This window comes from Catharus ustulatus, chromosome 4 (genome assembly GCF_009819885.2).
Source record: "Catharus ustulatus isolate bCatUst1 chromosome 4, bCatUst1.pri.v2, whole genome shotgun sequence".
NCBI lineage: Eukaryota > Metazoa > Chordata > Aves > Passeriformes > Turdidae > Catharus > Catharus ustulatus.
In genome coordinates, this window is record NC_046224.1 from 49,764,204 (window position 1) to 49,788,726 (window position 24,523).

General features: G+C 38.5%; 1 protein-coding gene across 1 annotated transcript in view; it reads right to left on the bottom strand.

The window, feature by feature from the left end:
* Positions 1-9,551: 9,551 nt before the first annotated feature.
* The window catches only part of MYRFL (myelin regulatory factor like), a 40,690-nt gene continuing 25,718 nt past the window's right edge, over positions 9,552-24,523 (bottom strand). The window contains exons 14-25 of the mRNA XM_033059078.1: positions 22,591-22,754; positions 21,944-22,007; positions 21,130-21,215; positions 20,287-20,358; positions 20,121-20,161; positions 19,855-20,019; positions 15,427-15,501; positions 13,182-13,269; positions 12,891-12,965; positions 11,843-11,951; positions 9,827-9,901; positions 9,552-9,732 (exon numbers count right to left, since the gene is read on the bottom strand). Of these exons, the coding sequence (XP_032914969.1) occupies positions 9,646-9,732; positions 9,827-9,901; positions 11,843-11,951; positions 12,891-12,965; positions 13,182-13,269; positions 15,427-15,501; positions 19,855-20,019; positions 20,121-20,161; positions 20,287-20,358; positions 21,130-21,215; positions 21,944-22,007; positions 22,591-22,754 (1,101 nt within the window). The 3' untranslated portion in view covers positions 9,552-9,645. The remainder of the gene's footprint in view (positions 9,733-9,826; positions 9,902-11,842; positions 11,952-12,890; positions 12,966-13,181; positions 13,270-15,426; positions 15,502-19,854; positions 20,020-20,120; positions 20,162-20,286; positions 20,359-21,129; positions 21,216-21,943; positions 22,008-22,590; positions 22,755-24,523) is intronic.

Consider the following 24,523-nt stretch of genomic DNA (forward strand, 5'->3'; position numbering starts at 1 on the left):
TGAAATTAAATTTAAAGTTACCAAGAGACAATGCAATAGGCAGAACTTTAAAGCAAGTAGATCACCTAGGACAGCGATAGAACAACTGACAAGACAATAATTGGTACTGCTTCAGCCACAATGCTGTAGGGGGAAGCTAGATGGGAACACAGGAGGCTACAGGGGGAGAGAAGGAACTGAATACCACTACAGTCACTTCAGCAGCCAGAGCCCAGCTGTTATGTGCACTTTACTAAAATAGAATACCTGAGATGCCAAAAGTCCAGTGAAAGTAAGAGCTGTGCAGTCATGAGGGTAAAAACAAGGCAATTAACCTGTCCCACGCAGTAGCTCTCATAGTTTCTTTTTTTAAGGCCCTTGAGCCTTCAGCAGCCAGTCAAGCAATGCTCACCAGCGCCCTACCAGCAATGAGGTTACCTCAACAAGTTGCTAGAGCAAGTTTCTTTGCCTGAAGAAATCAGAAAACTATTATCAATGCCTAAAAAACCTGACAAAAGTAAATTGGGAAGACAGGAGGCCACTTTTTTTGCAGCCAAGACCCTCCAAAGGAAGAAAAAGAAATTGCTTCTTAGAGTTTAAAATTGTGAAATCATAAGGTTGCAGCAGATCCTAAGCAGCCTAGAAACTGAGAATGAGTTTGCAGAAAGGGTGCCAATAAAGGCTTATAACACCCGCAGTAATTTAGAGAACAGCTCCATTCACAGTCAGAGCTTGTGCTCAACTGTCCCAATCACAGCAGATCTGGCTCAGAGGAAACTTCATCTTCCTGGTATCATGGAAGGCCATGTGTTAAATGCTGCAGGTATTCCATGTTTTCCTGGCCCATCTGTGTCCTACTCTGCTGTAGGATGGATACTCCTGCACTGGTGAGCCTAAGCAAATCATTCCTCAGTGAAAGAAAACCTTTAGAAAAATTTGGCTCTTCAACCTGCACATCTCACATCCCCTTGCTAAAGTTCAAAGCAGATAGTAATGGTACGAAATCCTAAAGGAAATTTACTGAGTAGTAAAAATGTGTCTTTGCAGTTAAATGCAACTACAGAAATAAAAGAGTAAAGCCTAACAAAACCAAACTCCCTGCAGCAAAATCCTGATATATCATCATCAGGCATTGTTTGTAAGCATCATCATATCGTGTTCTTTCTGCCCCAAACATATGCACTGACACAGTCCCCAATAGCAAGACAGAGCAGGGAAGGAAAAAGTGCAGCAAAGCCCTGTAAGCAGATCTGTCTCCCTGTACAACATTTTCAGGGTATCATCCTTAAGTGTAGGGTCTTGGCCCATGTATGGGTGGCATAACTACAGGATATAACCATTATAACCACCACTAGATGTAAAGATACCCAAATATATCAGCAAGAATAATCACAGTCTCTAATTAACACTGAGAAGTCAGAAAATATAGATCATGCTTAGCTACTGCCTCATTTTGTTAACAAGAGATAATTGAAAAAACACATGCTAAAGTGATTGCCTAATCATCACATCAAATTTGTTAAAAATTCAATTCATCATGATCAAATAGTTATTTACAAAAAAGCAACAACACACAAAGCACATTACTTGTATGGGGTCTATCTCACCAAATCTGAACAAACTGCCTTTGTGCAAGGAACTTTACAGAGGAATGAAGATCAAAACTGTGTCCCAGCAGCTTTCAGGCTAATTTTGGGAATCAGAGTATCCTTCCTGCTGCTCCATCACTTCTAGTTTGAGAATTATTCTTGTCCCTTTGCTGTGCATCTTGAGGAACCTCTGTTGTTGCCCCTTGCAGCACTACCCTGACCCCACCCAATCTCCCTCTACCATCAAGGTAAAGGTCCACAGGAAGAGCTTGCATGACTCTGTGCCTCCAAAATACAGGATTATTTGCAACAAAAGTCCTCGGTCACCTTCACCCCCTAATGGTATTCTCTTAATCTAGGTATTCAGTGAGGAAATGTGTCATCCAAATGCATAATGAATTATTTGTAGGTAATTTAACCTGAAGAGCTTTGTTCCAAATTCATGTCAAGCTCTGCAGATCTAACAAAGTAGTCAGAACACAATTTATTTTAGGAATCAGCAATATGCTTTAGGCAGAAATCTTAACTTGTAAATACTGCATTCTGGCCCAGCAGATTTCGTTCCTGATAGACCATGACCACTTCATAATTCTAGGGCAAAACCATGAAGATTAATAAAAAGCAGAAAAAGGATTTTAATCAACACAGCCAGCTGGTCTGTGGTTTGGATTATGTTGCGGAAGGCAAAGTGTAACATTAAGATTGAATGAAAAATGCAAAGCACTGATTACCCTGCAGACTATCTACCAGCTAAATTAACATTAAACTCAAATTTGCAACTCCTGTGCTTATATTACTGCATGTAGGCAATTGTGATGTATTTAATATCAACTAGAATTTTTAAAGCCAGCCTTTAATATAATGAGTTTTGTTTCAAATCCTGTTCATAGCAGTCACTTTCCACCTGTTACTAAGAAGATGACCTATTTTAGATCTCATCCTTTAGAAGTATTGTGATGAGTTCCTTTTCCGGAGGGAGTAAAACAGGACACAGGATGTCTGGAAAGCAACTAGATGAGGCGAGGGAGCCGCTTAAAACCCAGGAGCAGGAAGATGAAGGCTTATCCAATACAGGGGCATGCAGCCAAAGGATGCATTCTGGTCTGCGAGGAACAGCTTTGGGGCCTGGGAGAAGGTGCCTCCTCCAGGACACAGACCCAGAGAGGCATCAGGGGCTGCAGCCTGGCCACTCTCCTGATCAGCAGATGTAGGCTGCTGCCAGCTGCTGTGGGGTGGAGGGAGAAAAGGGGAAACAAGCTGGCTGGACCCTGGCCAAGGAGCAACAAAAGGCTTGTGTGCCATCCCCACATCGTCCTGCCCTGCCAGCCACCCAGCCTGCAGAGCACCATAGCAACCACAGTTAAAATTGGGTCAGGATTGCCAGTGCAAAACCTGTTATTTTGAGTATAGGGTTGCACTGAAAATGTTCATTCATGTGCTATTTTGACAGAAAACATGCTATGTGTTGAAGCTGAAGAGGGGAGAGGAAACTACGCTTACTTATGAGGAAATCAGCACTCAAAGTGCTGTGAGTGCACGAATTTTTCTTTTTTTACTGCCACCATACCTGGACAAGGCACACTAGGACTAAAGCACCATTGCACATCTTGAATCTCACTGAGGCTCCAGGCAATGCCTCTGGTGCCCTGGGTGCATCAGCCAGGCTGCTCCTGACCACCTGCCAGCACAGCCCAAAGATAAGCAGAAGGGGAAGCAAGTCACTGGACACATATATGTGATCAAGGACTGGGACATAATTATGCTTTGGCCTTTCCTTAGAAAGCACAGTTCTAACAGCTAAGTGCATGACTTGTAGCCAGCAACTGCCACTCCAGGTATTATGTGATGGTTTGCAGATGTTGATTGAGATTACTCTGTCCATATTAGAAGAATTTAACAAATACTATGCATGCGTAAGTGCCGGGAGAAGGGTGGAACTGTAACAGTGAAAACAGTTTCTTTCAATTACTTGATACTGACTGTACAGAAAAAAATCCATTCATACTTTTTCTGGAGAAACATTTCTGTAGCTTGAGAAGGATATTGAGTTAACATGCCAGAATCAGAGCATTCAAGCTGAAAAGCTAAATCTAGACCTAGTACACTCCTCACTAGGTCTGATTTTTCTAAAGTGCTGAGCACATTATTTTACTAAAACAGGACCTGTTTGATTAGTCCCAGACATATATAATCCTGACACATCTGAGCATCTCAGTGTGCCCAGTTCATGTACCCTTACAACACTGACCCACTTCCAAACACTCTTCCCCTTCATGAAGTAAAAATACAATTAGCAAAGTTTGATTAGTGAGCAATGGGGGCATGAAGGTTTCATCAGTGGTCCCAGGTCTACAGAGGAGTGGGACTGCATCCCAGCCTCCTTGTGTCACAGCTGTTATCCAAAGCTTTGGAGCTACAAACTAAAACTTCCCAAATATCCTGTTTCAAAAAGAAGCATCTCCTTTAAGAAACCCAAGAGACATTACTCAAGATTCTTTTGTCTGGAATGAACTAAATCCTGGCTTTTAACCCAACATCAAATTAACAAGCTGATATCATCAGCTTCACTGTTTTGCTTACTAATAATTTTAAAGTGTTGACTAATTACAATCTAATTTGATAGAGACTCAGCCAAATTATATTTCTTCAAGATGCAAGAAAATCTGAAGCCAGGAAGTTGAAAAATACAAAACTTGTGCCCTCAGAAAGAAACAGATAGGAACAATTTAATAGTTCCAAAGGCAAGTAAGAAATCCCTGTGTGAGAGAACAGGCAGTTATACCCCATCAGTATGAGAAAGCTCAAATCCAAGCCAGTCCTGCCTTTTTCCTTGTCTGACATGTAGGGAACATGGGAGAAAACAAACATCTTGTGGAGAAGCAATCCACAAAAGCCAGCAGAGCAGCTGGGATTTTCGCAGTGGCAGACTATCGGTGATACAGGGCACAAATCTGAAGTAAGTTGCTCCTCTGTAGCACAATTTACCTGGGACATTAATAAAATTATTCCAAGATGAAGGCAAGATGAGTAAACGATTCCTTATCATGAGTTTCCATCAGTTGTTCAATGCTTCTAGTGTACTACAATGTCACATATTAAAGCCATGTTTTCATGTAAAGCAACATATCATATAGAAGTCTTACAGCACTGCAATTGAAAAACTGTTATTAATTTTCTTTGTATTTTGAAAGTAGTTTTTATACCTAAAATTAACTGGCTTATTTTAAACACACTGTATCACTCATATCAATAGAAAGAGTAAACCTGATATAAATCAGGTTTGCATTGTGCAGGTGGATTGGCTCAGATTCTATTGGCAACAGATTTGTAGTGCAAGAAATCAGTGACTCCTGAGTGAGGACCTTCTTGTACTGTGAGCAGAATTTAACCCATTAGCAAATCTTAATGAAAGTATTTTTCTAATTTTATAAAGCAAGCTAAAATCCTAGAAAAACATAGATAATCAGGACTTAATCCAAAGCTCACTCCCAGATCTCCCTTCAGACCTGTGCTGTGCAGGACTCCAAACTCAGTTTTGGGACTGCTAACTTCTCAGGGTGGTCTCAGGTCATGTCATAAGGCAGCCTACTCACTGCCTACCAGGCATCTTCTGAACCAGAGTCACTTGAAATGAGCTGTAATAAGAGACCAAAATGCTTCTCTGCTTACAGTTTTTTACAGCTGTGCCAAAGCTGAACCCTAACCCTAGACGGAGTAGTAAAATCCTCCTCTGCTCTTCTGCCCTGTCCTTGGTTTCTGTGAAGTGACCATGAAGGATTTTTTCAGCCTTTACAGCCTCTTGGCTTAATGCACTGGGCTTTGAAGTGATCTCTGTTCTTACTTCAAATGCTGCTGCCACTGCTAGATCAAACTTAGTGAAATCACAGCAAAGTAATTTGTGTTACAGTCAAGTAAAAACATGAATTGCCGCATCATGTTCTTGGTATGCACAGCATGGTTTGAAACCTAGATCAGATGGTACAAGATCACCCCATTCTAGCCCTGCATTTGCCTTCTGCAGCTTACAGCTGTGACTTTCACACAGCCTGGCAGCCTGCTTTGCCTCAGCTCCCTCTTAAATTAGGCAGAAATATTCCAGCAATGGATGCCTAAAGGTCTCTCACAACCACATTGTGGTAAAAATAGATAAGGAAAAGAGAATTTCCTGTTTCAAGTAGAATTTACGTAAACTATTAATAATTCATTACTTGGTATTTACAAAAATTCTTTCAACTTAGAATGACCTCTATTAAAAAATGTAACTTCATTACCGAGAACACAGAAATGGAAAAAAAAAAACAAACCCAAAACAACAAACATGGTTAAACTTTTTCAAACTTTTTCATTTGGAAAGGTCAATCCATACTTCCTTTGGCTGTTCCCTTGCTGGCCCTGTGGTATTCTTCTCTGGTAGCTCTAGTTCAATGCCATACAAGGGAGAAGGACAGCAGGAGGCCAAGAATGTCACCAGCCCAGTGCTGTCAAGATGAGTTCCACTTCCCCAAAGTAAAGTGAAGGCTCAGCAGCTAGGGGAGTGAAAATAATTCCTAGAGCTTCTACATTTCCAGTCTGAAACGGATCAAAATTTGGTCACGCAGGTCAGTCATTCACTGGGTTTCTGGTGGGGCTGTATCACAGTTTAACCCTAGTAAGTATCTAAAGAGCACCCAGCCACACTTCTTTTAACTCCAAGTATTTAATTCCTGCTAGGTCTTCCCTAGATTTTGCTAAGATTGATATTTATTATCTCAGACATGTTAGAATACAGCCTTCATACAGCCACATGTCACGTGAAACCTGAAGGAAATCTTCAGCAGTGTCTTACTACAAACATGACAGGACTAGAGAACTACAGTAATTTCATTATTACAAGCTGCACCTGATTATAAGCCGCACTTTCGGGATGTCGGCAATATTTCATTCTTCCTCCACACATAAGCCACATCGGATTATAAGACGCACTTTTGTGCACAGCGAGGATTCGTGTGCAACTTTCACAAAGTTGCCAATTAGTAACAGAATCGCGGGATCGCGGGGTTTACTGGCTTGGCTCGGGCCGTGCGGGTTCGGCCTGCTTGGGGCTGCCAACAGGGCTGGGTGGCCCAGCTCGGTGCTGTTGCTCAGCGGGGCCGCTCAGGCAGCGCTGCTGTCACTGCCAGGCTGGCTCGTCCCCGCCTGCACCACCGCCACCGTGTTTGCTCGCCCTGGCCCGTTGCTGCCGACCCCGGCTCTGCCGGGCTTCCCCGCGCCGCCGGGTTTCCCCACCTCTGCTGGGGCCGGCCAGGCTCCAGCTCGGCTTGGGGCTGCTGCGGGCTCCCACTTCCGGGTTGGCAACTTTCAGAACATTGTTCATATATAAGCTGCTCCGGATTACAAGCTGCACTTCCGGGTTCGGGCCAAAATTTTAGTCAAAATGGTGCGCCTTATGATCATGAAATTACTGTAGTTAAGAATTCTTAAATGGTCAAACTGATGTGTAATTAAATCACCACAAGCTTTTTAAGAAAAAAAATGGTTGCTATCCCACATGCACCTCACCCTAGACTCAAATTACAGAAAGCCTTTTGATGACAGGAAACACTTAGAGTTTATATTCTCCTGCTGCAGTGTTCTGTGCCACTGGGAAGGATATTACAATCCAGAATAGTGTGATGAAAACCAGGTGGGTCTAAAAAGGCAGAATTTTTGTTCAAAATGCACTGTGACTCTACCCTCAATTACAAACTACAAAAAATTAAAGGCACAAATTTCTGATTATTTTGTATCCAGAATTCCAACACCAGTTATTTCCTGGAATATTACAGAGGACCACAAATACTTCCCAGGAAAAAAAAAACCTACACTACAAAAAAAACCCCTTAAACACATAAGGTCAAACAAATGAGTCATTTAAGGAAAAAAGCCAAACATTGCAATTGACCCCAGTTAAGCACTTGCATCTAAAAAAAATCAGTGAACAGGAAATTCTTAAAGGAAATCCCAAAATACTGACAAAAGAAATGCCAGATCAAGTCACAGAAACAAATTAAACTCTCTCATTACATTGTCAGGCAATAAATGTACAATTAAGGCACACTAGTGTTTACAAAGACTGTGGCAAGTTCTTTTTTAGGCATTAATTTTTCTTCCTAATGTTTCCCTTTCACTGCTAAATAATTTCATTCAGAGGACAGTTGTTCAAATGTAGCTTTCACATCATAAATCTTTAAAACCCTACAGTCTCTCTATTATATTTACTTTCTCTTCTCTACACAAAAAAAAAGATTGATCTAAAGATACCCTACAACAGTATTTACACTTGAGTTGATTATTATATCTGATTTATTTCTGAGCAACTAATGTAAAATTTCATTTAAATAGCTTTTCTTTAAAAATGTATTTCCTAAATATAAACAGAAATAATTTTCCCATGCAGGTGTGTATCCATATGTGACTTAGAAAGCCGTGAAGGCAAGGCATTCTTCTTCTCAATATTTCTATTCTTTCATCATACTAACACAAATCACAAACACCTAGAAAAAATATAACCTGAATTTAGGAGTAAATATTTCATTCCTGGTGGACAGTTTCAGAGGGGGAAGAAAAAGGTAGCTAAAATATAACTCATTGAAACAGCAATAGCATTGTTAAATCACACAGCTGTGGCAGTGATGACAGGACTGCTTTCTGAAATGGAAGCACACAGACAATTGATCTGACCTGTTGTTCCCTAAGTTACACTTATTTTACAGGGCATTTGCAGAGTCCTACATTTCTCTTTTAGAGTTTTGGTTGGTTTTGGTTCTGTTAACAAAAAATAAATGGATTTATATCTAAAAGAATACAGCAGATACTAAAAGAAGGCATATGCCTGTAGGACAGAAGCAGGTCTCCTTATTGCTAATAGCATTTAATCATCTTCCCATTTTCTGAAAATTGAAGGGTATCCCAGCTCAGCAGTGCTCCTACTCATTTGCTCTTGTCTGCTATACATACAATATGATATAACTTCACTATGATCCATACGATCATTTTATTTACACATCTGTAGCAGGATACTCTGTGTGGGATGCAGTAAAAACTTCAGCAATGCAAATTTTCCAAAGCTATCACAGGTGAACTGAGAGGAGGTGTCATGCTGCTTTTGGTGTTGACTTATGCAAAACCAAATCTGACTCATCAACCTCAAATTAAACTTCCTGATAGTGAGGTGAAGGTTCAGCAGATATTGTAAAGTATCCTTATCTAAAGATGCTGAGCTGACACAGCTGACCTGGAGACATATGACCGACAGTGAACCACTTTATACTATAAAAGAACCACATATATATACTATAAAAATGCCACTTCCAAATGGCAGGGATTTCTAGCATACTCCTTCTTGGAGCCTGTGTGGAGATTCCTCCTTTGGCTGGGGATGCCTCTCAAGGTGAACTAAAGATGTTTGCCCACAGTTATTGGTATGGGTGAGTAACATTGATCTGTACTCAGTAATTGTTTCTTTTTTTGATATCTTTAATATCATTGCTTCAATATAATGCATGATCATACACTATACTTGTAGTGTTAGCTTCTATGCTGTGTAGTAAGTAATTCCAATTAAGATCTTTTTGTCTAATCATTTATCATAATAAATCATTAATTTTTATAGATCTGGCTTACCATCCTTAATTCTGCATGACAAAATTGTACAAAGGTTCAATTACACATGTATAATTCTTTAGACTTAAACCATTGACGAAGTCTAAGGCTAAGATTGGATCCAATTCCTCTCTGAGGAGTTCAGAAAGCCAGAGGTCATTCTGCACCTTGTGATTTAATTGGAAGGCTTCACTAATAAACTTTGAAGCTCCCACTCCACCCACAGCAACATCATATACTCCATTACTTCGTGGTTTTTTAGAAACAGTTTCTGGAAATGCAGAGCTATGATTGCTGTCGAACACTTTATTTTTCTACTTTTTTTTGTTTAATTTAAAAGTGAAAAAAACCAAGAAAGTCCCATACAACCCAGAAAGAAGTTTAAAAAATATCCAGGGTTATTTTCAAGTATTGTTTCCTCATCTTTTCCCCAAAGAACACAATATTTAGCAACATTTTAGTTACACTGCCGATAAAAGTAGAAGTAGTAATCAGTAAAAAATATTCCAGCAAAGTAACGGTCTGTTGAGCAGCTAGCAAAACCCTGCAAAAGAAAAATAAAGGAGGTTCATACAGGAACTTTATTGAGTTCAAATGCTGTTTGTCTTTTTGCTATGCTGTCATTTGGAAAGGCTCACCGGCACGGCTACGCGGAACAAGTACGCGCTGTCGTACAGCTTAGCTACGGGAAGAGCCCAAACGTGCTGGCGTCCCTGGGGGATAAATGAGACACAGATTAGATAACCTCATCTCATGGGAAATTGGAGAGAAGGATAGACTCTGGAAATATTTAATTGACCAGTGCAGTGCAAGGCAATTATGATACCAAGCCTCGATAACTACAGTCAAAGTATTTAAGACCAAGTGCTGACTTTAAACCGTGCAAGTGTGTGTTTACTCTGATCAGCTCCACATGGGAACTGGCAGACATCTGACTCCCAGTGAACTAGCAAATGGCAGTTCTGCTGATTTTGGGACAGCAACTTTAACAGTGCTCAGAAGACAGAAAATTTCCTCCGTATATTCTAAAGATATGAGTAGTGTCTTCACTCAGTATTTCAAAAACAGATACACGCAAGGTTTCACGCTGTTTTTTATAACAGTGCTCTGCCATGCAAAAGTGAAACAATAATTTGGTACCTGAAATGTTTATGCTACAATGAATAAAACAAAATTTAGTCCTCACCTCTCTTTCACCTAATGAGCCACGGTAACTTGTATTTCTAGTGTCTCCTAGTGACACTATTTCTAGTGACTCCTTCATCTTTTTCTCCGCACTTCACTTTCCGACACACCCTCTCTGCTGGAGAGGATATGTTCACATGACAAAAATGGGACTGGTGAGTCCAAATGACTGCTGTTCTGCCTTTTGGTAGGGAATAAGCCTTTCCACCCCTAGAAAAATCCTCATGAAAGAAACCTCTTCAACTAGGCGGCATTTCTTTTCTGAGTCACATCAAATCTGAAAGCTCACTGCTGCTGGAGGCTAGTTAGCTTTAGTCTTTTGATGTGGATTTCAGGTTGACACAGGAAATCTCTTTGACCAGTTTTGCCAGTAAGCTTCAAGGGCATTTCCACATTGTGAAACTCTCTATGTCTGACTTCATCTCAATTCTGTTGAAATTACAGCAGACAGAGAAAAACTTGGAAAATTTGGGCTTCCAGATTACTCTGCCACTGTTACAGAGAAGCCTGAAACTTTTTGCAAAGACTTTTGAAAAGCTGAGCAAAAAGTTCAGCTTACAAGTGGGGGTATCGCAAGTGCTATAATTTGACTAAATACAAAAAAAAAAAATCTATTAAAAAAGATGTTATATATGGGAGTATAGATCAAAATTCTGAAGAAGACTCTGAAATTACTTCCAAATTCAGGGTTGTTTCTCCTACAGTGTGTTCAGAAATGCTATTATCATTGCTTCTGCCTTTCCTACTGTTTTAGCCAGAATAAACATTTCCAAAGAAACACTGACAAATGCGGGCCTTGAAGGAGTCCTGTATGTCCAGGGAACTTGAAGACAGTTTAAAGCCTTGATGAATTTATTACAGATGCTTATAGATTTGCAAGACCTGGTCACTAATTTATTTTTTTTAATTGGGAAACTCTAACCTGTTTTACCATGTTTTATCCCCATTGAGGCAATCCAAAAAATGACAAATAAACAACTTTTGGTTTTAAAATGAAGAGTTTTCCCTAGAAGGATTTATTGGTAAAGTCCTGTTGGCACAGAAATAAAGCAGAATACTACCATTGTTACCAGCAAATCCCAGACTTTAAAACTGGAACTCATTACCCATAAGATAATAATGGAAACCATAAAGCAGATGAGAGTTTGGAGGACTCTCCTAAAGCTCTGACTGATAAGTTATTCCCATTTTTTAAGTATCTCTGGAGTTAAAATGAGTTGTAGTAATGAATTAAGTTGAAGCAGAATCAAAACTGTCCTTGTAGAGAATCACTGGACAGATTTTTATAAAAGTCAGCAGAAAACTGACTCCAACAGAAAGATTACATCTCATTATGGTCATGCCAAAGCCAGCCATGACTAAGTACCAGCATTTGAATTTCTAGTACTTCAATAAAGATCAGAATTTTGCAGCCATTAGTTTTATAAAAATGATTCCCAAAAGCCAGAGTATTGCTACAAAATTCTTACCTGTGTGGTTTCTTGGAAATCCTTCCTACTGTTTTGGCTTGAAGAATAATGGGGACAATAATTTCCAAATGTGACTTTGCAGAGAAATATAATTAATGGTTCTGTGGTGCTTTAAGAAACATAGAAAAATAAGGATAAATGACTTTATTAAAAATAAAATGTGTTTCCCCCAAACCACAAACCAATATTCAAATAAAGTCATACTGAGTGAAACTCTGAATATGATGTGTTAATCCCTACATGGCAGTGCTGTACTATTGGATTATAATGACATACATTTAAAAGACAAATTTTCAGTAGCTGTGGAAAGCAAGCAGACACTTCAGGAGTACTGTTATATTTCATCTTATCTGAAAAAGGCAGATGTTTACAGGGATAACATGGAAGATCTAAAGACCAGACAAGTCCTTTCTTGCAGAAACAGGAGTCATAAACTGTTGTCAAACAGGTTGTTTGGCAGCTGTTCTGGCTATTGCTTGCCTTTCTCAGAATAAAACTCCAAAAGAAAAATACTTGTTCCCTCTGGGAGAACACAGTGGAGATGGGCTTTTAAGGAGAAAATACCTGCTGAAAGGAATGCTTTTCCCTGCTGTAAGTCACAGTTTTATTCAACATCAGAAGTTCCTGCACAAGAATCCTGTTTTTACAGGGCTTGGCACAATAGGCCCATGAAGGTACTCTCTGCAGTTACCCATGTTATGTTCCTAATAATGTTTCTCTACAACAAAAGCAAAATCAGATCCCTAGGCCAGAGACCACAATCCTGCCAACACACACATTCATGTCTGCTCAAATGATTATTAGGACAGAAGCTTAAGACTTCTGGATTTCATCAGGTGAAATTGTCCTTGAGCTGAGAATGGTATTGGGTCTATGAAACAGCATGGAATCTACCCAAAAGGTCTACATTAATAATTTAGTTGTATATAGATTTTTCCCACTCCTCTGAATAGGACAAATTTGTGTAACAAAAGACATCAGGCAAGAATTTCTATCAAATAAAGAACTACTGCTGTCTTTTGGATGTGTTCCTTTTAATTGTACTTACTTTATTTCCAGTGAGATTTCTACATCCATGGGCGTGTATTTGTTAATAGGAATAACACAGCTGTAGTTTCCAGAGCTGAAAAAATTTGCATTAAAACACATGGGATTTTGAGATAGACAATATCTTCACAAAAACATGGAAATTGCATTTAAATTTTAATAGAAAAATAGAAAAAGGTATCAAAGACTACTGCATGCTAGAGGAAACAATTGTGAGCAGGAGCCAGGCAGGCAGGCAGGTCACATTAATGGTGTTTTATTCCACCACAGCATAATAAAACAATTCACCTACCTGCACTGCAGATTTTTACTACAATAGCGATTGTCAATGCTTTGCTGAGTTTCCAAAATCTGTATGGAACTGATTGTTGTATCAATCCCTAAAAATATTAAGAATAATGGTTTATTCTTGATTATTTCAGAAATCTTAGATAAGAGCCTAATAAAACTGCAGTTAGTTTGCTGCCTCGATTGCCACTACAGGACTTGTTGCAGGTCTAAATTAGCGCTCAGTTAAAAGCCTCTGGTTGATTACCTTCACTCTGCCATTGGAGATAAGATGCTTGTTCAGTTTGCAAGGACAAATATCCCAGGAACCTAACATTGCACCATTTCCTTTTGCACAGACGTTGAAGGCTACTTTGATGGCAGCCCAAGTAAAACCCATATGCATCAATATTCATTTTAATGTACTAGAAGCCATACTCTTTCAAGTAATCGCTAACTTGAAAAACTTTGTTTTTGTTGAGAGGAATAATATGGAATGCAACAAAACTTGTTTCTAATTCTCTGTGGAAGAAAACTACCCAACTTAAATGAAAATTATAATTTCTTCATATAATGTTGCCTAGAACTTGCAAGAACTTTTGGTTTTGCAAGAGTTCTGTAATATTCTACAGATAGATGATGAGTAAAGCCATAATAATCTTGACAGACACCACGTGCCTGAGAGTGTTGTCCAAATCCTTCCTGAACTCTGGCAGCTTCAGTGTCATGACCACTTCTCTGGGGGGCTTGTTCCAGTGCCTGACCAACCTCAGGGTGAAGAATCTTCTCCTAATATCCAACCTAAACCTTCCCTGACACAATTTCATGCTGTTCCCTTGGGTCCTATCACTGATAACCAGAGCAGGGATCAGTGTCTGCCCCTTGGCTTCCCTTAATGAGCAAGCTGTAGGCCACCAGGAGGTCTCCCCTCAGCATCCTCTTCTCTAGGCTGAACAACCCAAGTGATCTCAGCTGCTCCTCACACAGATTCCTCTGCAGACCCTTCACCTGGTGCTGAATATGGTGCAGAAAGCACAAGGAGGACTTGGTTCAGCAGGTCCAAGCCCTTCACATCACACTGTGCACACTGGATTTGTATTTCTGTTCCTCTGGTCTACAGCAAACCATTCCCTACTTTGCAGAGAAACTTGATGAGTATAGGGTAACCTGTCCTCTGATTATAAAATCTCTGTGTGGTAGTACACATTTAATTTTCAGCATGCAAATATCTACAAGTGACAGAGGGAAATTGAGCATTTTCATCTCAGAGAAGTAGCAAAAGAGAACATTTCCCTGTGACATAGCAACTCATTACAACATGCAACACAGAGATGCCTCAGAGGATCTTATCTGAGGTGTGTGTACCTGTGCAAAAAAAAATGAGGAGAATTATTTTTCCCAGAGCATCCCAGTGGGGCACATCAAGGCAACAACCAGAAGCTGTGTTCTATTCCTCACCTGTTTTAAGTGCATGATCTAGATGTCTAAGTCTAGATGTTTTATCATCCAAATATTGCCTAGCCTTTAATCAAATATTCATTTTTAAAAAACAAGCCTTAAAACAAAGGATCCACATAAACTGAAAAGACACAAGGCATAATCCTGCTCATACTGAATGAATGCCAGAGCATGCTGCTATAACATATGTAGTCAACAGATACTCATCTTTACATAAAAGAATCAATATTTTCAGCCCAGGCTGGTTCTGACAGCAGTGCACAGTCTCTAAAAGGGGAATCTGAAATCAAGCCAAACTTCCTGTGTCAAGGAACTTTATTTCATCTCCTCTGAAGGCAGTGTCAGGATCTGAAGGTAGGGATGGCCCCTTTGAGCAGCTGACATTTTAATCCCTTAGGGTGAGATGAGGCAAACCTCAAACTTCCTTCACATTCCTTCCTTCCTTCATGAGTTTCCTGCACACAAATGACACACTCATATCCTTAAGCACAAGATTTTAGTCCCTGTCAAGGAAAAATGCCACTTGTCATTTTATTGCATCTGAAGCCAAGCCTAAGAACTCTCTAGAGAGGGCAGTCAATATCTATAAAAATCTAATGAAGATGTAAGGATAAACTAAAAATTACAGTGAATCACAAGTTTCCTGTTGTTCACAGGAACTAGACTCACAAGTGCTAATTCTCTATCATGATGAATTATAACTGAAACTTCTCTATATTCCAGAAGCATAATTCCAAGCCTAAAAGTAGATCTTGAAAGTCATACAAGTAAACATTTTATTTATTTTTTTTTCATTTAAATATAGAACTTACAGTCATTTCCAAGATCAGGTCTTCCACCAGGTTTTTTGGCTGGATCTTTTTGGGGTAACATGTCACTTTTGTTTCCTATGAAAGGATGAAAGTACAAACATAGCTCAAATTAGCCTTGCACAATTGCAAAAGCAAAGTATGAATACAAAACCAGAAGATATTTTGTTAATTATCTCTTGAATAAAGACATGAGTAACCATGAGAGAGACCTTTAAAATACAAAGCACCTCCATTCAGAAGAAGATACACACAGACAAAATAAGTTTGCAGATAACAAGAAACAAGTTTTTGAGATCTACAAAATACTAAAAACATTTCCAAAACATAGCCTAGTAGAAAAGACCTCATCACACACAGAGAGCATCACCAATTTCTATAACAGAGAACCAAGCTGAAAATCAATGTGCAGCCAAGTACTTCAGTAAAAATCTGAAGATAAAGCCACATCTTTCTTATTAGTGAGAAAATGGCATTAGGAATTATAGGCATCTGGCATGCCAATATAGGCTGGGGGAACAACTTAGATTTTTGAATGTGAGATATTAAGATACTGAGGAATTAAGCATCCTCAGCAGAGCCAGCAATTCAGAGAGAGGATGCATAACCAAATTTAAAAAGTTAATACACGTCTCTAACAACATGATCACCATGTTCACTGATGTCACCTCCATAACTTCAAACATGGAACTAGGCTGTGTAATATAAGCTGATGACTTTTTTTTTTAATTGTTATTCTGTTATTTTTCTCACACTTTCCTAGAAAAGCGAACTTTAGAGATCCTTTGAATAATCATCATATAGTACAACCTAAGGAAGGCAAATGGCCCTTCAAGCCCATGGGAAATGGCCTAATGCTGTTGTTGTGCTTCTACACAGACTGCCAGCTAAGAATCTGTTCAGAGACATGTTACAGAAAACTGGCACTGGGAAAGGTTGATCTGGCCTAAACTAACATGATTCATCAGATATAATTTCTAGAATACCAAAATACTACATTACCATGTTTTCCAAAGGAAACTTTCTGATTTCAGAATGACTGTTTCATGATAGGAAGCAGGGATCAAAATGCATTATTACTGAGATAGACGCAAGACAGCTGGATTGACCTTATTGTTTTCTTATTCATTCCACATTTGGATTTCATATCAGTACTGGGAAATAAGGAAATCCAGACTTTTCTCATGCTAGTAGGTGACCAAGAGCATGAAACAACATTAACAACTGGAATCCAAGGGCCCAGAAGCAATGTAAAAAAAAATCATCTTTGGGATTTTAATCTGGTTTGTGGTTTTTCTAATGAACTTTTCATACTGCTGCCAGCTATTCCTTGAATCCATTTCCTATTTACTAGCTCATCATACAGATCTACAGGTTCTGCCAGATTTAGGGACAGTAGTCATCTGCTGTGCCATATTCTTATACAGTTCCACACACCTAGAAAAATGGCCATTGAACACATGCAATCACACATGTACACTCAGCTTGGGGCAGATCTAATAAAAGCCTATTCATTCTCTCATTCCTCCCCTTAATTCACAAGCTAATTGTCACACATTCATTTTCTCCTGAATTCTCTTAATAGTCCAGATATGCTAGCAATGCATTAAACACTGTAATTTTGTATTTTCATTAGCAGAGAGCTATTCTGTAGAAGACCTATATCCCCTAGAAGAAGTGAAGGATTGCTCTATGTAGATAAAATAGTTTAACCAGTGCAAGTGTAGGTAGGAATATTTATTAAAAAGTTGGGATTAGTTAACACTTAAAATTGATTCTTTTGAAGATGGTGGAAGAAAGCATTAAACAGTATCAGAATTTTGTACAAAAACCAGGGCAAAGACAGATTCACTTCACTAAGATTTCAACTATTTAAACTCAGTCAGTAACTCGCATAGAACTTTATTTTCACTTGGGTTTTCACTCATAAAATTACCATTTAATTGTTCTTTCAGATAATGCAATCTAAATTTTGAATACAAGGTGCCAATTGAGAAGACCAAGAACTATCACAAAGCACCACAGTAATCTTCAATAAATTGTAAATGAAATTCCACTCTTTCACATATAGTAACTCTCAAAGGCTCATGTAGGGTGTTGAAGATCCAATTCAATAACAAATATAGAACTGCAAGCATGACAAGAATGAAATGAGGAAAACCATCATCTTCAGATAAGATTAAGAAAAACTCATCCAATAAATGTAGGGGGTGTTTTTCCCCTCAAATACTCTATGGTTTTAATTCAAGTGAGCTGTAACAGTCTGTAAGCAGCATGGGAAAAAACTGCTGATGATTTCTTATCATGGTGGTACTTTATTATGAATCTGGTTTGTACCCTCTGAAGGCAATCAATGTGAATGCATGAGGCTGACCAAAATCCAGCGGGAGCTCTCACCAACCTCTCACTGTGAGAGGAGAGACACTGGGGAGAAACAACAAGTAAGGACAGCTCCTGGTTGTTGGTGACACTTAACATTAAGCAATGAGCACTAATGGCTTGGAAGCAGAGAGCAAAAAAGGCCCAAATGTTGAAGGGTATTCACTTTCCTGAATTCCACTGAAATCAATGGGAGTTTTCAAAAGCCTAAATCCTCCAGAGAAATCAGTTAAAAGAAAATATGAGGAAACAAGGTCACATTAAGCTAGATGACATAAAGATTTACTGAGGTTTTGTTTAATAAACTTTCTCTTGCTTATGAATGCTTTTGTTTCTACTTGAACTTTCCAAACAGTCTTTTCATTAACAAATCCAGAATTCAAAGGATTAGGAGCTAAACTGGAGGGACTCTGTAGTAGTCTGCACCCACCAAATTCAGGTATTACATTGTGGAGCAGCAAAAGGTCTATAATAACTTCTAAATTAGTATTTAATTTAATTGCAATTTCAAACAGTTCTACCTTTCCATGGACAGGACTTATCAGTTGATTCTAAGATATCCACTTTTTATCTTGATTATTCCCCATGTTTAACTCTCAGCTATTCTGAAATATTCTGAAAACATTTTCCTTTTCGTTTATCTTGGCTACAGCTACATTAAACAGCTTGTTGGTATTCCTTCTGTTTGGATTTCATACTGACATTGTTACCTTCCATATGGGGATATATCCAGGTTCATTAAACTTGTGAAGAACTGAAATCTTTCAGTAGCTTATGTACTGTGCTGATTTTTTCACTCTTGGATCCAGTCTTAATGCTATTTGGAGCATAAGACCTTGAGAAGGTAATGCTTTGTGTTCATTCTTATCTTCTTTTTCCACCTAATACCAGAAGCAGTCAGCTAAGGATGAAGGTTTTCATATTTCAATTTCATCCGTCTACAATTCCCTCATTTATAAACGAGATAATGTCTTCTTAATTAATCAACACTCTTTCAGGCTTCAGAGCAATACAAATCACTCAGGTATGACCTCTTGAAAGCTCTGTATTGAGCTCTATCTGCCACAGGGCTTACTGCAGCACTGATCACAAGACTCTCAAGGACCACTCACACACAGCTTGTCTGCAGAATAAAGAATGGCCAGTGGGTGAGTCCCACTGAAACAGTTCATGCTGAGAGTGTCACAGCAATTGGTAATGCCTGCTCTGGCAGACATTGGTACTTCAGAGGCTGAACTGCATCCATTCCCAGTTTCACTTCATTTTGTTGACTGTTAAAGCAAGAATTTTTCCCAAGGCCAAGACAGGAAGAGTTTGAATGCTGGTTTAGTAATATCAACACTTGTTTCCAGACACTGGGTATGTTAAGGACAGGGAAAGAGGAACACAGATTCTCACAACTTATGCATACCTTTATGCATTAACCCTTTCTTATAAATATTATAAAAGTTGTAAACAATGCATTTTCTCATACATTACACAGATAATATCTAGCAGGGAATATCAGTAATAGAATTAATTCCACCAAAAGTATTTTATTTTATAGAGCTCTGTCTTTAAGTAATACTACTCAAAACCCCTGCCTTAACAGTCAGAGTTTGATGCTTTCAAGCAGTTGGCATTCTGTCTCAGACCACAGAAAAGATGTAATACCACCACATTGTGACACAATTAAGTTTTTTGGAGTTTTTTACATTTGTTAATTCATCTTCTACTACGTAACCAACTCCCATCCAACTGCAGCCAAAAGTAATTAAAGGGATTAGTGACTTTCCAGTTCACATCAAATAATTTACCAAGAATGGCCAGGAAGAACAGCAACACCAGACAAAACATCTTAGGGCCCCAATTGCTTAAGGGTAATCAGGCCAGATTTTTCAAAAGCATATTGACTGTAGTGATGATTAGCTGTATCAAGATTTTTTTAAATCCTCTGGACTAAGCTCTTTTGTAGAAAGTTAACTACCTTTAAAGATAAACTACCTTGCCCCTTCCCCCACACTTTCCAAACAATCTCTGCACAAATTATAAATAATTAAATTTTAAACTTACTTTTTTCCTTTGCATTGTTTTTTTCATAACTTAGAGATTTGACTTTTGGTTGATGAATTGGACAACAATAGACCTTGTCACAAGGCAAAAGGTCACAGAAATTCACTTCAGGGATCCTGCTCACGGGCTGTGTGGTCTGAGAAACTGTGCTTTCCCTCTGCAATTCTAAAGTAAAAAAAGAAAAAATATAAAATTCTCAAAAATGCTCTGTACGGGTATTTTATAATAGCCCATTATGTGTATGCAGACCAGCAGAGACACAGTACCTGCTGTGGTGGTAGGAGAGACTAGAACAGAAGTTGAGGTACTGTTGATGAAGAAAAACAATTCATTAAGAAATGGACATTAGGGTTGAGGACCAAAACAAATTGATCCACAGCCTACTACTGATTCCACTAATTTGAATTCACTAATGGTAATTTAACTACTTGCCTGTAAACTGGATGCTTTTCAAAACGGCTGTCATGAATGCTAAGTAAATATAGGCTCCATATTGTCAAAGCACTGTAGAAAGAGAATTGCTCTGTAAATTTACATCCATCTTTTCTGTAACACAATATGAATAATACCTTGACAGCATCGTGTCAAAATGCAGCCATGCAAGCGTTAACTATGTTAACATTTAAGAAAGAGAAAGTTAAAGTGTTAAATTTCCCTTTAGTGGGAAAAGTTTCAGCTGAATTTGATGGGGTTTAGATCAGATACTTGTATACAGTATTGTGTTCAATTACTTGCATTCAATACAAAATACGACCAGTTTCCAACCTAAATAGAATCACACCATCAGTTCAGAGATTGTAAGTCACAGGTTTTTGGGCTGGAGACAGAAAATGGCAATGACAGAAGTCCAGAGCATACTTCCCACAAATCCAGTGTCACAAGCTAAGCTTTCAGTCACATAATTACCCACCACAGTGGGAACAAATTCAGCTTCCTTTCACACAACAGAATCACTCTGTACATCAGAAATTGTACTTAGGCACAGAATGATTGGATAAAACATGCAGAATCCAGTTTTGCACTTGCAGTAAAAGCCACTAAGGTACATTCAAGGTGCACCATACTTTGTGACATGGAGAGAGGTCAGCAGTGTGTCCATCACATGAGTACCTTACTTTTATACAATGGTTTCAACTTTACAACATTATTGTTAATTTTAGTACATTGTGCTCTTTGAGTAGGAAGGAAAAAGAAGGAGAAAAAGTGCTATATTCTTTCAGATAAGTAGGAAGGGGAAGGGAGAAACAAGTCAAATTGTTGTTAATTAATTGTTACCATAGTGCCATAATAGCAATCAAAGCTATTATAGTCACCCGGAAAATCTTCACAGAGCAAGATTCTTTGGTCTTTGACAAACAAACCTAGGGTAAAAAAATGTTTGGTTAATTCAAGTGGCACACATTTAAGCAACTACTAGTAGATTAAGAAATACTACACTAGGTTGACTTTACATCACCCTTGTTTATTTCATGGTCACCCTTATATAGGGGGCAACATCTACAGAGAAAAACTTCTTAATTAAAACTTCATAATTTAAAGGTCCTTAAGACTGCAAGTGCACTGTACATTGTAGATAGTGTGGGGGCACAAACATTATAGAGGAAGAAAGGATAGATAAAAATAACAGTCCCTTGTCCTTTCTTCCTGACATTTTTCCTGCTTTTGAAGTATTTCAAAACCAAATTAAGAACTCAGTAAGTGTCCAGAACTAAAAGTTCAGCAGCTGTCAGTACATGCTCAGACCATGTTAAAGCAGGACTGGTATAAATACAAAAAAGAAAGGCACTTTCCAAATAAGTAGGATAATCTTAGATGATGGAGCATTTGACTGTCATTATGGTACAAAGCATATTTGACCTATTATTTTCTCTTGCTCTTTGGCACTGGCAAAAGCAAGGCAGGGAAATGAGCACTGGTTCATGTTAAAGAACAGGGCTTGGTAGCCTAGAAAGAATGTCTTGGAAAAGGTTAATATATGTATTGCCTCACTCACCCCTTTGAAAAGGGGTATCCTATACCACGATGCAGGCAAGAGAAAGTGAATGCAAATAACAGTGAATGACTCAGACAAGGATTTAGTTTCACTCACCTTCCTGGATTTTAGTGGCACTGATTTTATTGATGACAGGGGACTAGTAGCTCGACTGTATCTGCTGTAAGAGACAAGATTTCTTTAACATTCAAATGCTTCAGCAACTAATTAATGAAAAGACATTTTTTATGTGTTAATGTCACTTGCTTTTGCAATTTTAACATTTACAAAGGGAAAGGCAGAAGTGTCAGTAGATTCATTTTCATGGACAAAGGTCTCCAGTTAACTCATTCAGTTGAATGCTCTTAAATGCTACATTTGATTTCAAAGAAAACTTGGGGAAATGGCTCAGAAACACTCATCACTTCCACTGAGGCACGAATAAAGAACTCTTCTTTCACAAGAAGCTCTGCAGATTTGCCTTAGAAGCAATTTCCAAGTCCCAGAGTGGTAACTGGACATAATCTACCTTTTACTTTATGCAGAAGAAGCAGTTACAAAAATTACTGCTATTTAAAAGCCATTTCAAACATTAATTTTACCAGTGACTAAAAATATGAGAATTTGGGGTCTTTTGCACAACTTAAATACTGTAAAATAGCTGAACTCTAGTGTCAAGCAAAATCAGCTTTCACTTCTATCGCAGAGATCACTTTAACCATTTGTTATTATTATATATTAGAGAACACCCCAGTCCGAGATACCTGACTTTGCTCTCTTCACTGACTGTTGACTTTAAACTGTTCAAGCGTTTCAGCCTGGCCAGTTTCCTATTCCACTGTTCCAATTCTTCTATTCTGACTTCAAGATTGTTTGTCAGTTTACAAAGCTGCTTTACAGCACCAACATTCTCCATAAAGATCTGATCCTGAGAATAAAACAATGACAAAAGTAGGTACATAGTAGATATATAGTATATTCATCAATCAATCAGATATAACAAGCAGAAATGAGTGCAGAAATAAACATCAGTTATCTCACTGTAGATGGGTGCACGTATGACCATAAAACCTGTTTTCTAGACATTCAATTTCCAGTAAATTGAAAATGAGGACTTGCAGAAAAATTTGAAGAAGATACAGAGTTTTTTACACCAAAAATTTAAACTGTGTTTTACCTTCATATTATATTGAAACCTTAACACTGGTCCATCTGATATGCATCTACTATTTGATTTTCAGTGCTGCAGCTGAACATAGACTTTAAAATCCCTTAGCAAAATGTACATCCAACCATCTCCCCATAGGCATTAGGTAGGCTTAGACAAACCATAGCTCTATCCATGTTGTACACATAATGTTAATCAACAGAGATAAGTGAGACAGATTAAAAACCACACCAGACATCAAGCTGTGATTTTATAGTATTTTGCTCTCCCTTTCAGCCTCTCCAGTCTGTTACAGGAGTCTTGTAGGTTCTACCAACATGATCATCTCTGCAACTAAAACATTTTTTTCAGATACCCTCCATTTACTCCTTCTGGATGTTTTACCCAGGAAAAGCCTCCTATTCTCCTACCCCTGCTTATCATCTAGGTAACCATCTGCTGCTGGAGAAGCCCTCAGTATAACCATCCAGATAATAAATATTTTATCAATTTCTGAGCCAAAACTGGTTACTGATCCACTGCAGGAGCATTGTAGAAGAGTACTTTGTTTGCTGTGTTTGAAAGAATGGCTTTCTCATACTATGTACAACCAGGCTGGTGCCATTGGATGAAGCTACTACTGTAGTTAATGTCGCTTAGTGTTCTAGTCTAGTCAAGTTATGCAGAAGGTAAAAGCAGTTTTGCCTTTCACATTGTAAAAGCCATTCACACCTTTCTTTTAAAGGTAGACTGCATTCCACAAAACTAGACAATATTTCATGCAGAGTCAGAGCACTTTATCAGTGGCAAGTCACAAGCTTCCCTACTGCCAGAATACGAACAGCCCATTTAAATAAAAAGTAACTTCAAAATAATCTCTTGTACCTAGAACTGTGAAATCACTTATATGGACACTTGCCCTCCCATATCAATGATATGTAGCAGCTGTCCTTTCCATTGTCTTCAAATCAAGCATGAATTGCTTCTAGGTGACTTCAACTAGCTGAGAAAACTGCTCTTCTGGCAAAATGAAGGAATACTCTATTTGAGGGGAAAAGAACTGATCAGTTTTACTGCCCCTCTAGTGACAAAGTACTGAGCACAGTGCAACTGAGAAGATTCTGTCTCAAAAATCACATTTTATGTGCAAAATTGCACATAGTTGAGACATTTCTCCAGAAAGTAGCAGAGCCTGGTTCAAATGTGCAATGCAATCAATTAATTTTACAGAGTTCAACAGCTCCAAACTGACAAAGAGACACAAAACCAGCCAAACACCCTACTTATCTGGAAATAAACTTGGAATATGAGATAACAAAGGTCAACGTCTCATCACCTGCCAATCTGAAAGAAAAAAATATGAAGCATTGTCCATTTACTATGCAAACTGCTGAGCCATTCTGGAGCTGAGAGCTCCAGAAATTTAAATCAGATGTTCCACCTGAACAAGACATGTTCTGAATCTCTGAATTCAACATACATTTTAAATGGACACAGATGTCTCCCGATCCTGTCACCTGAAAGGTAATGGAATTGGGGAATTTCATATA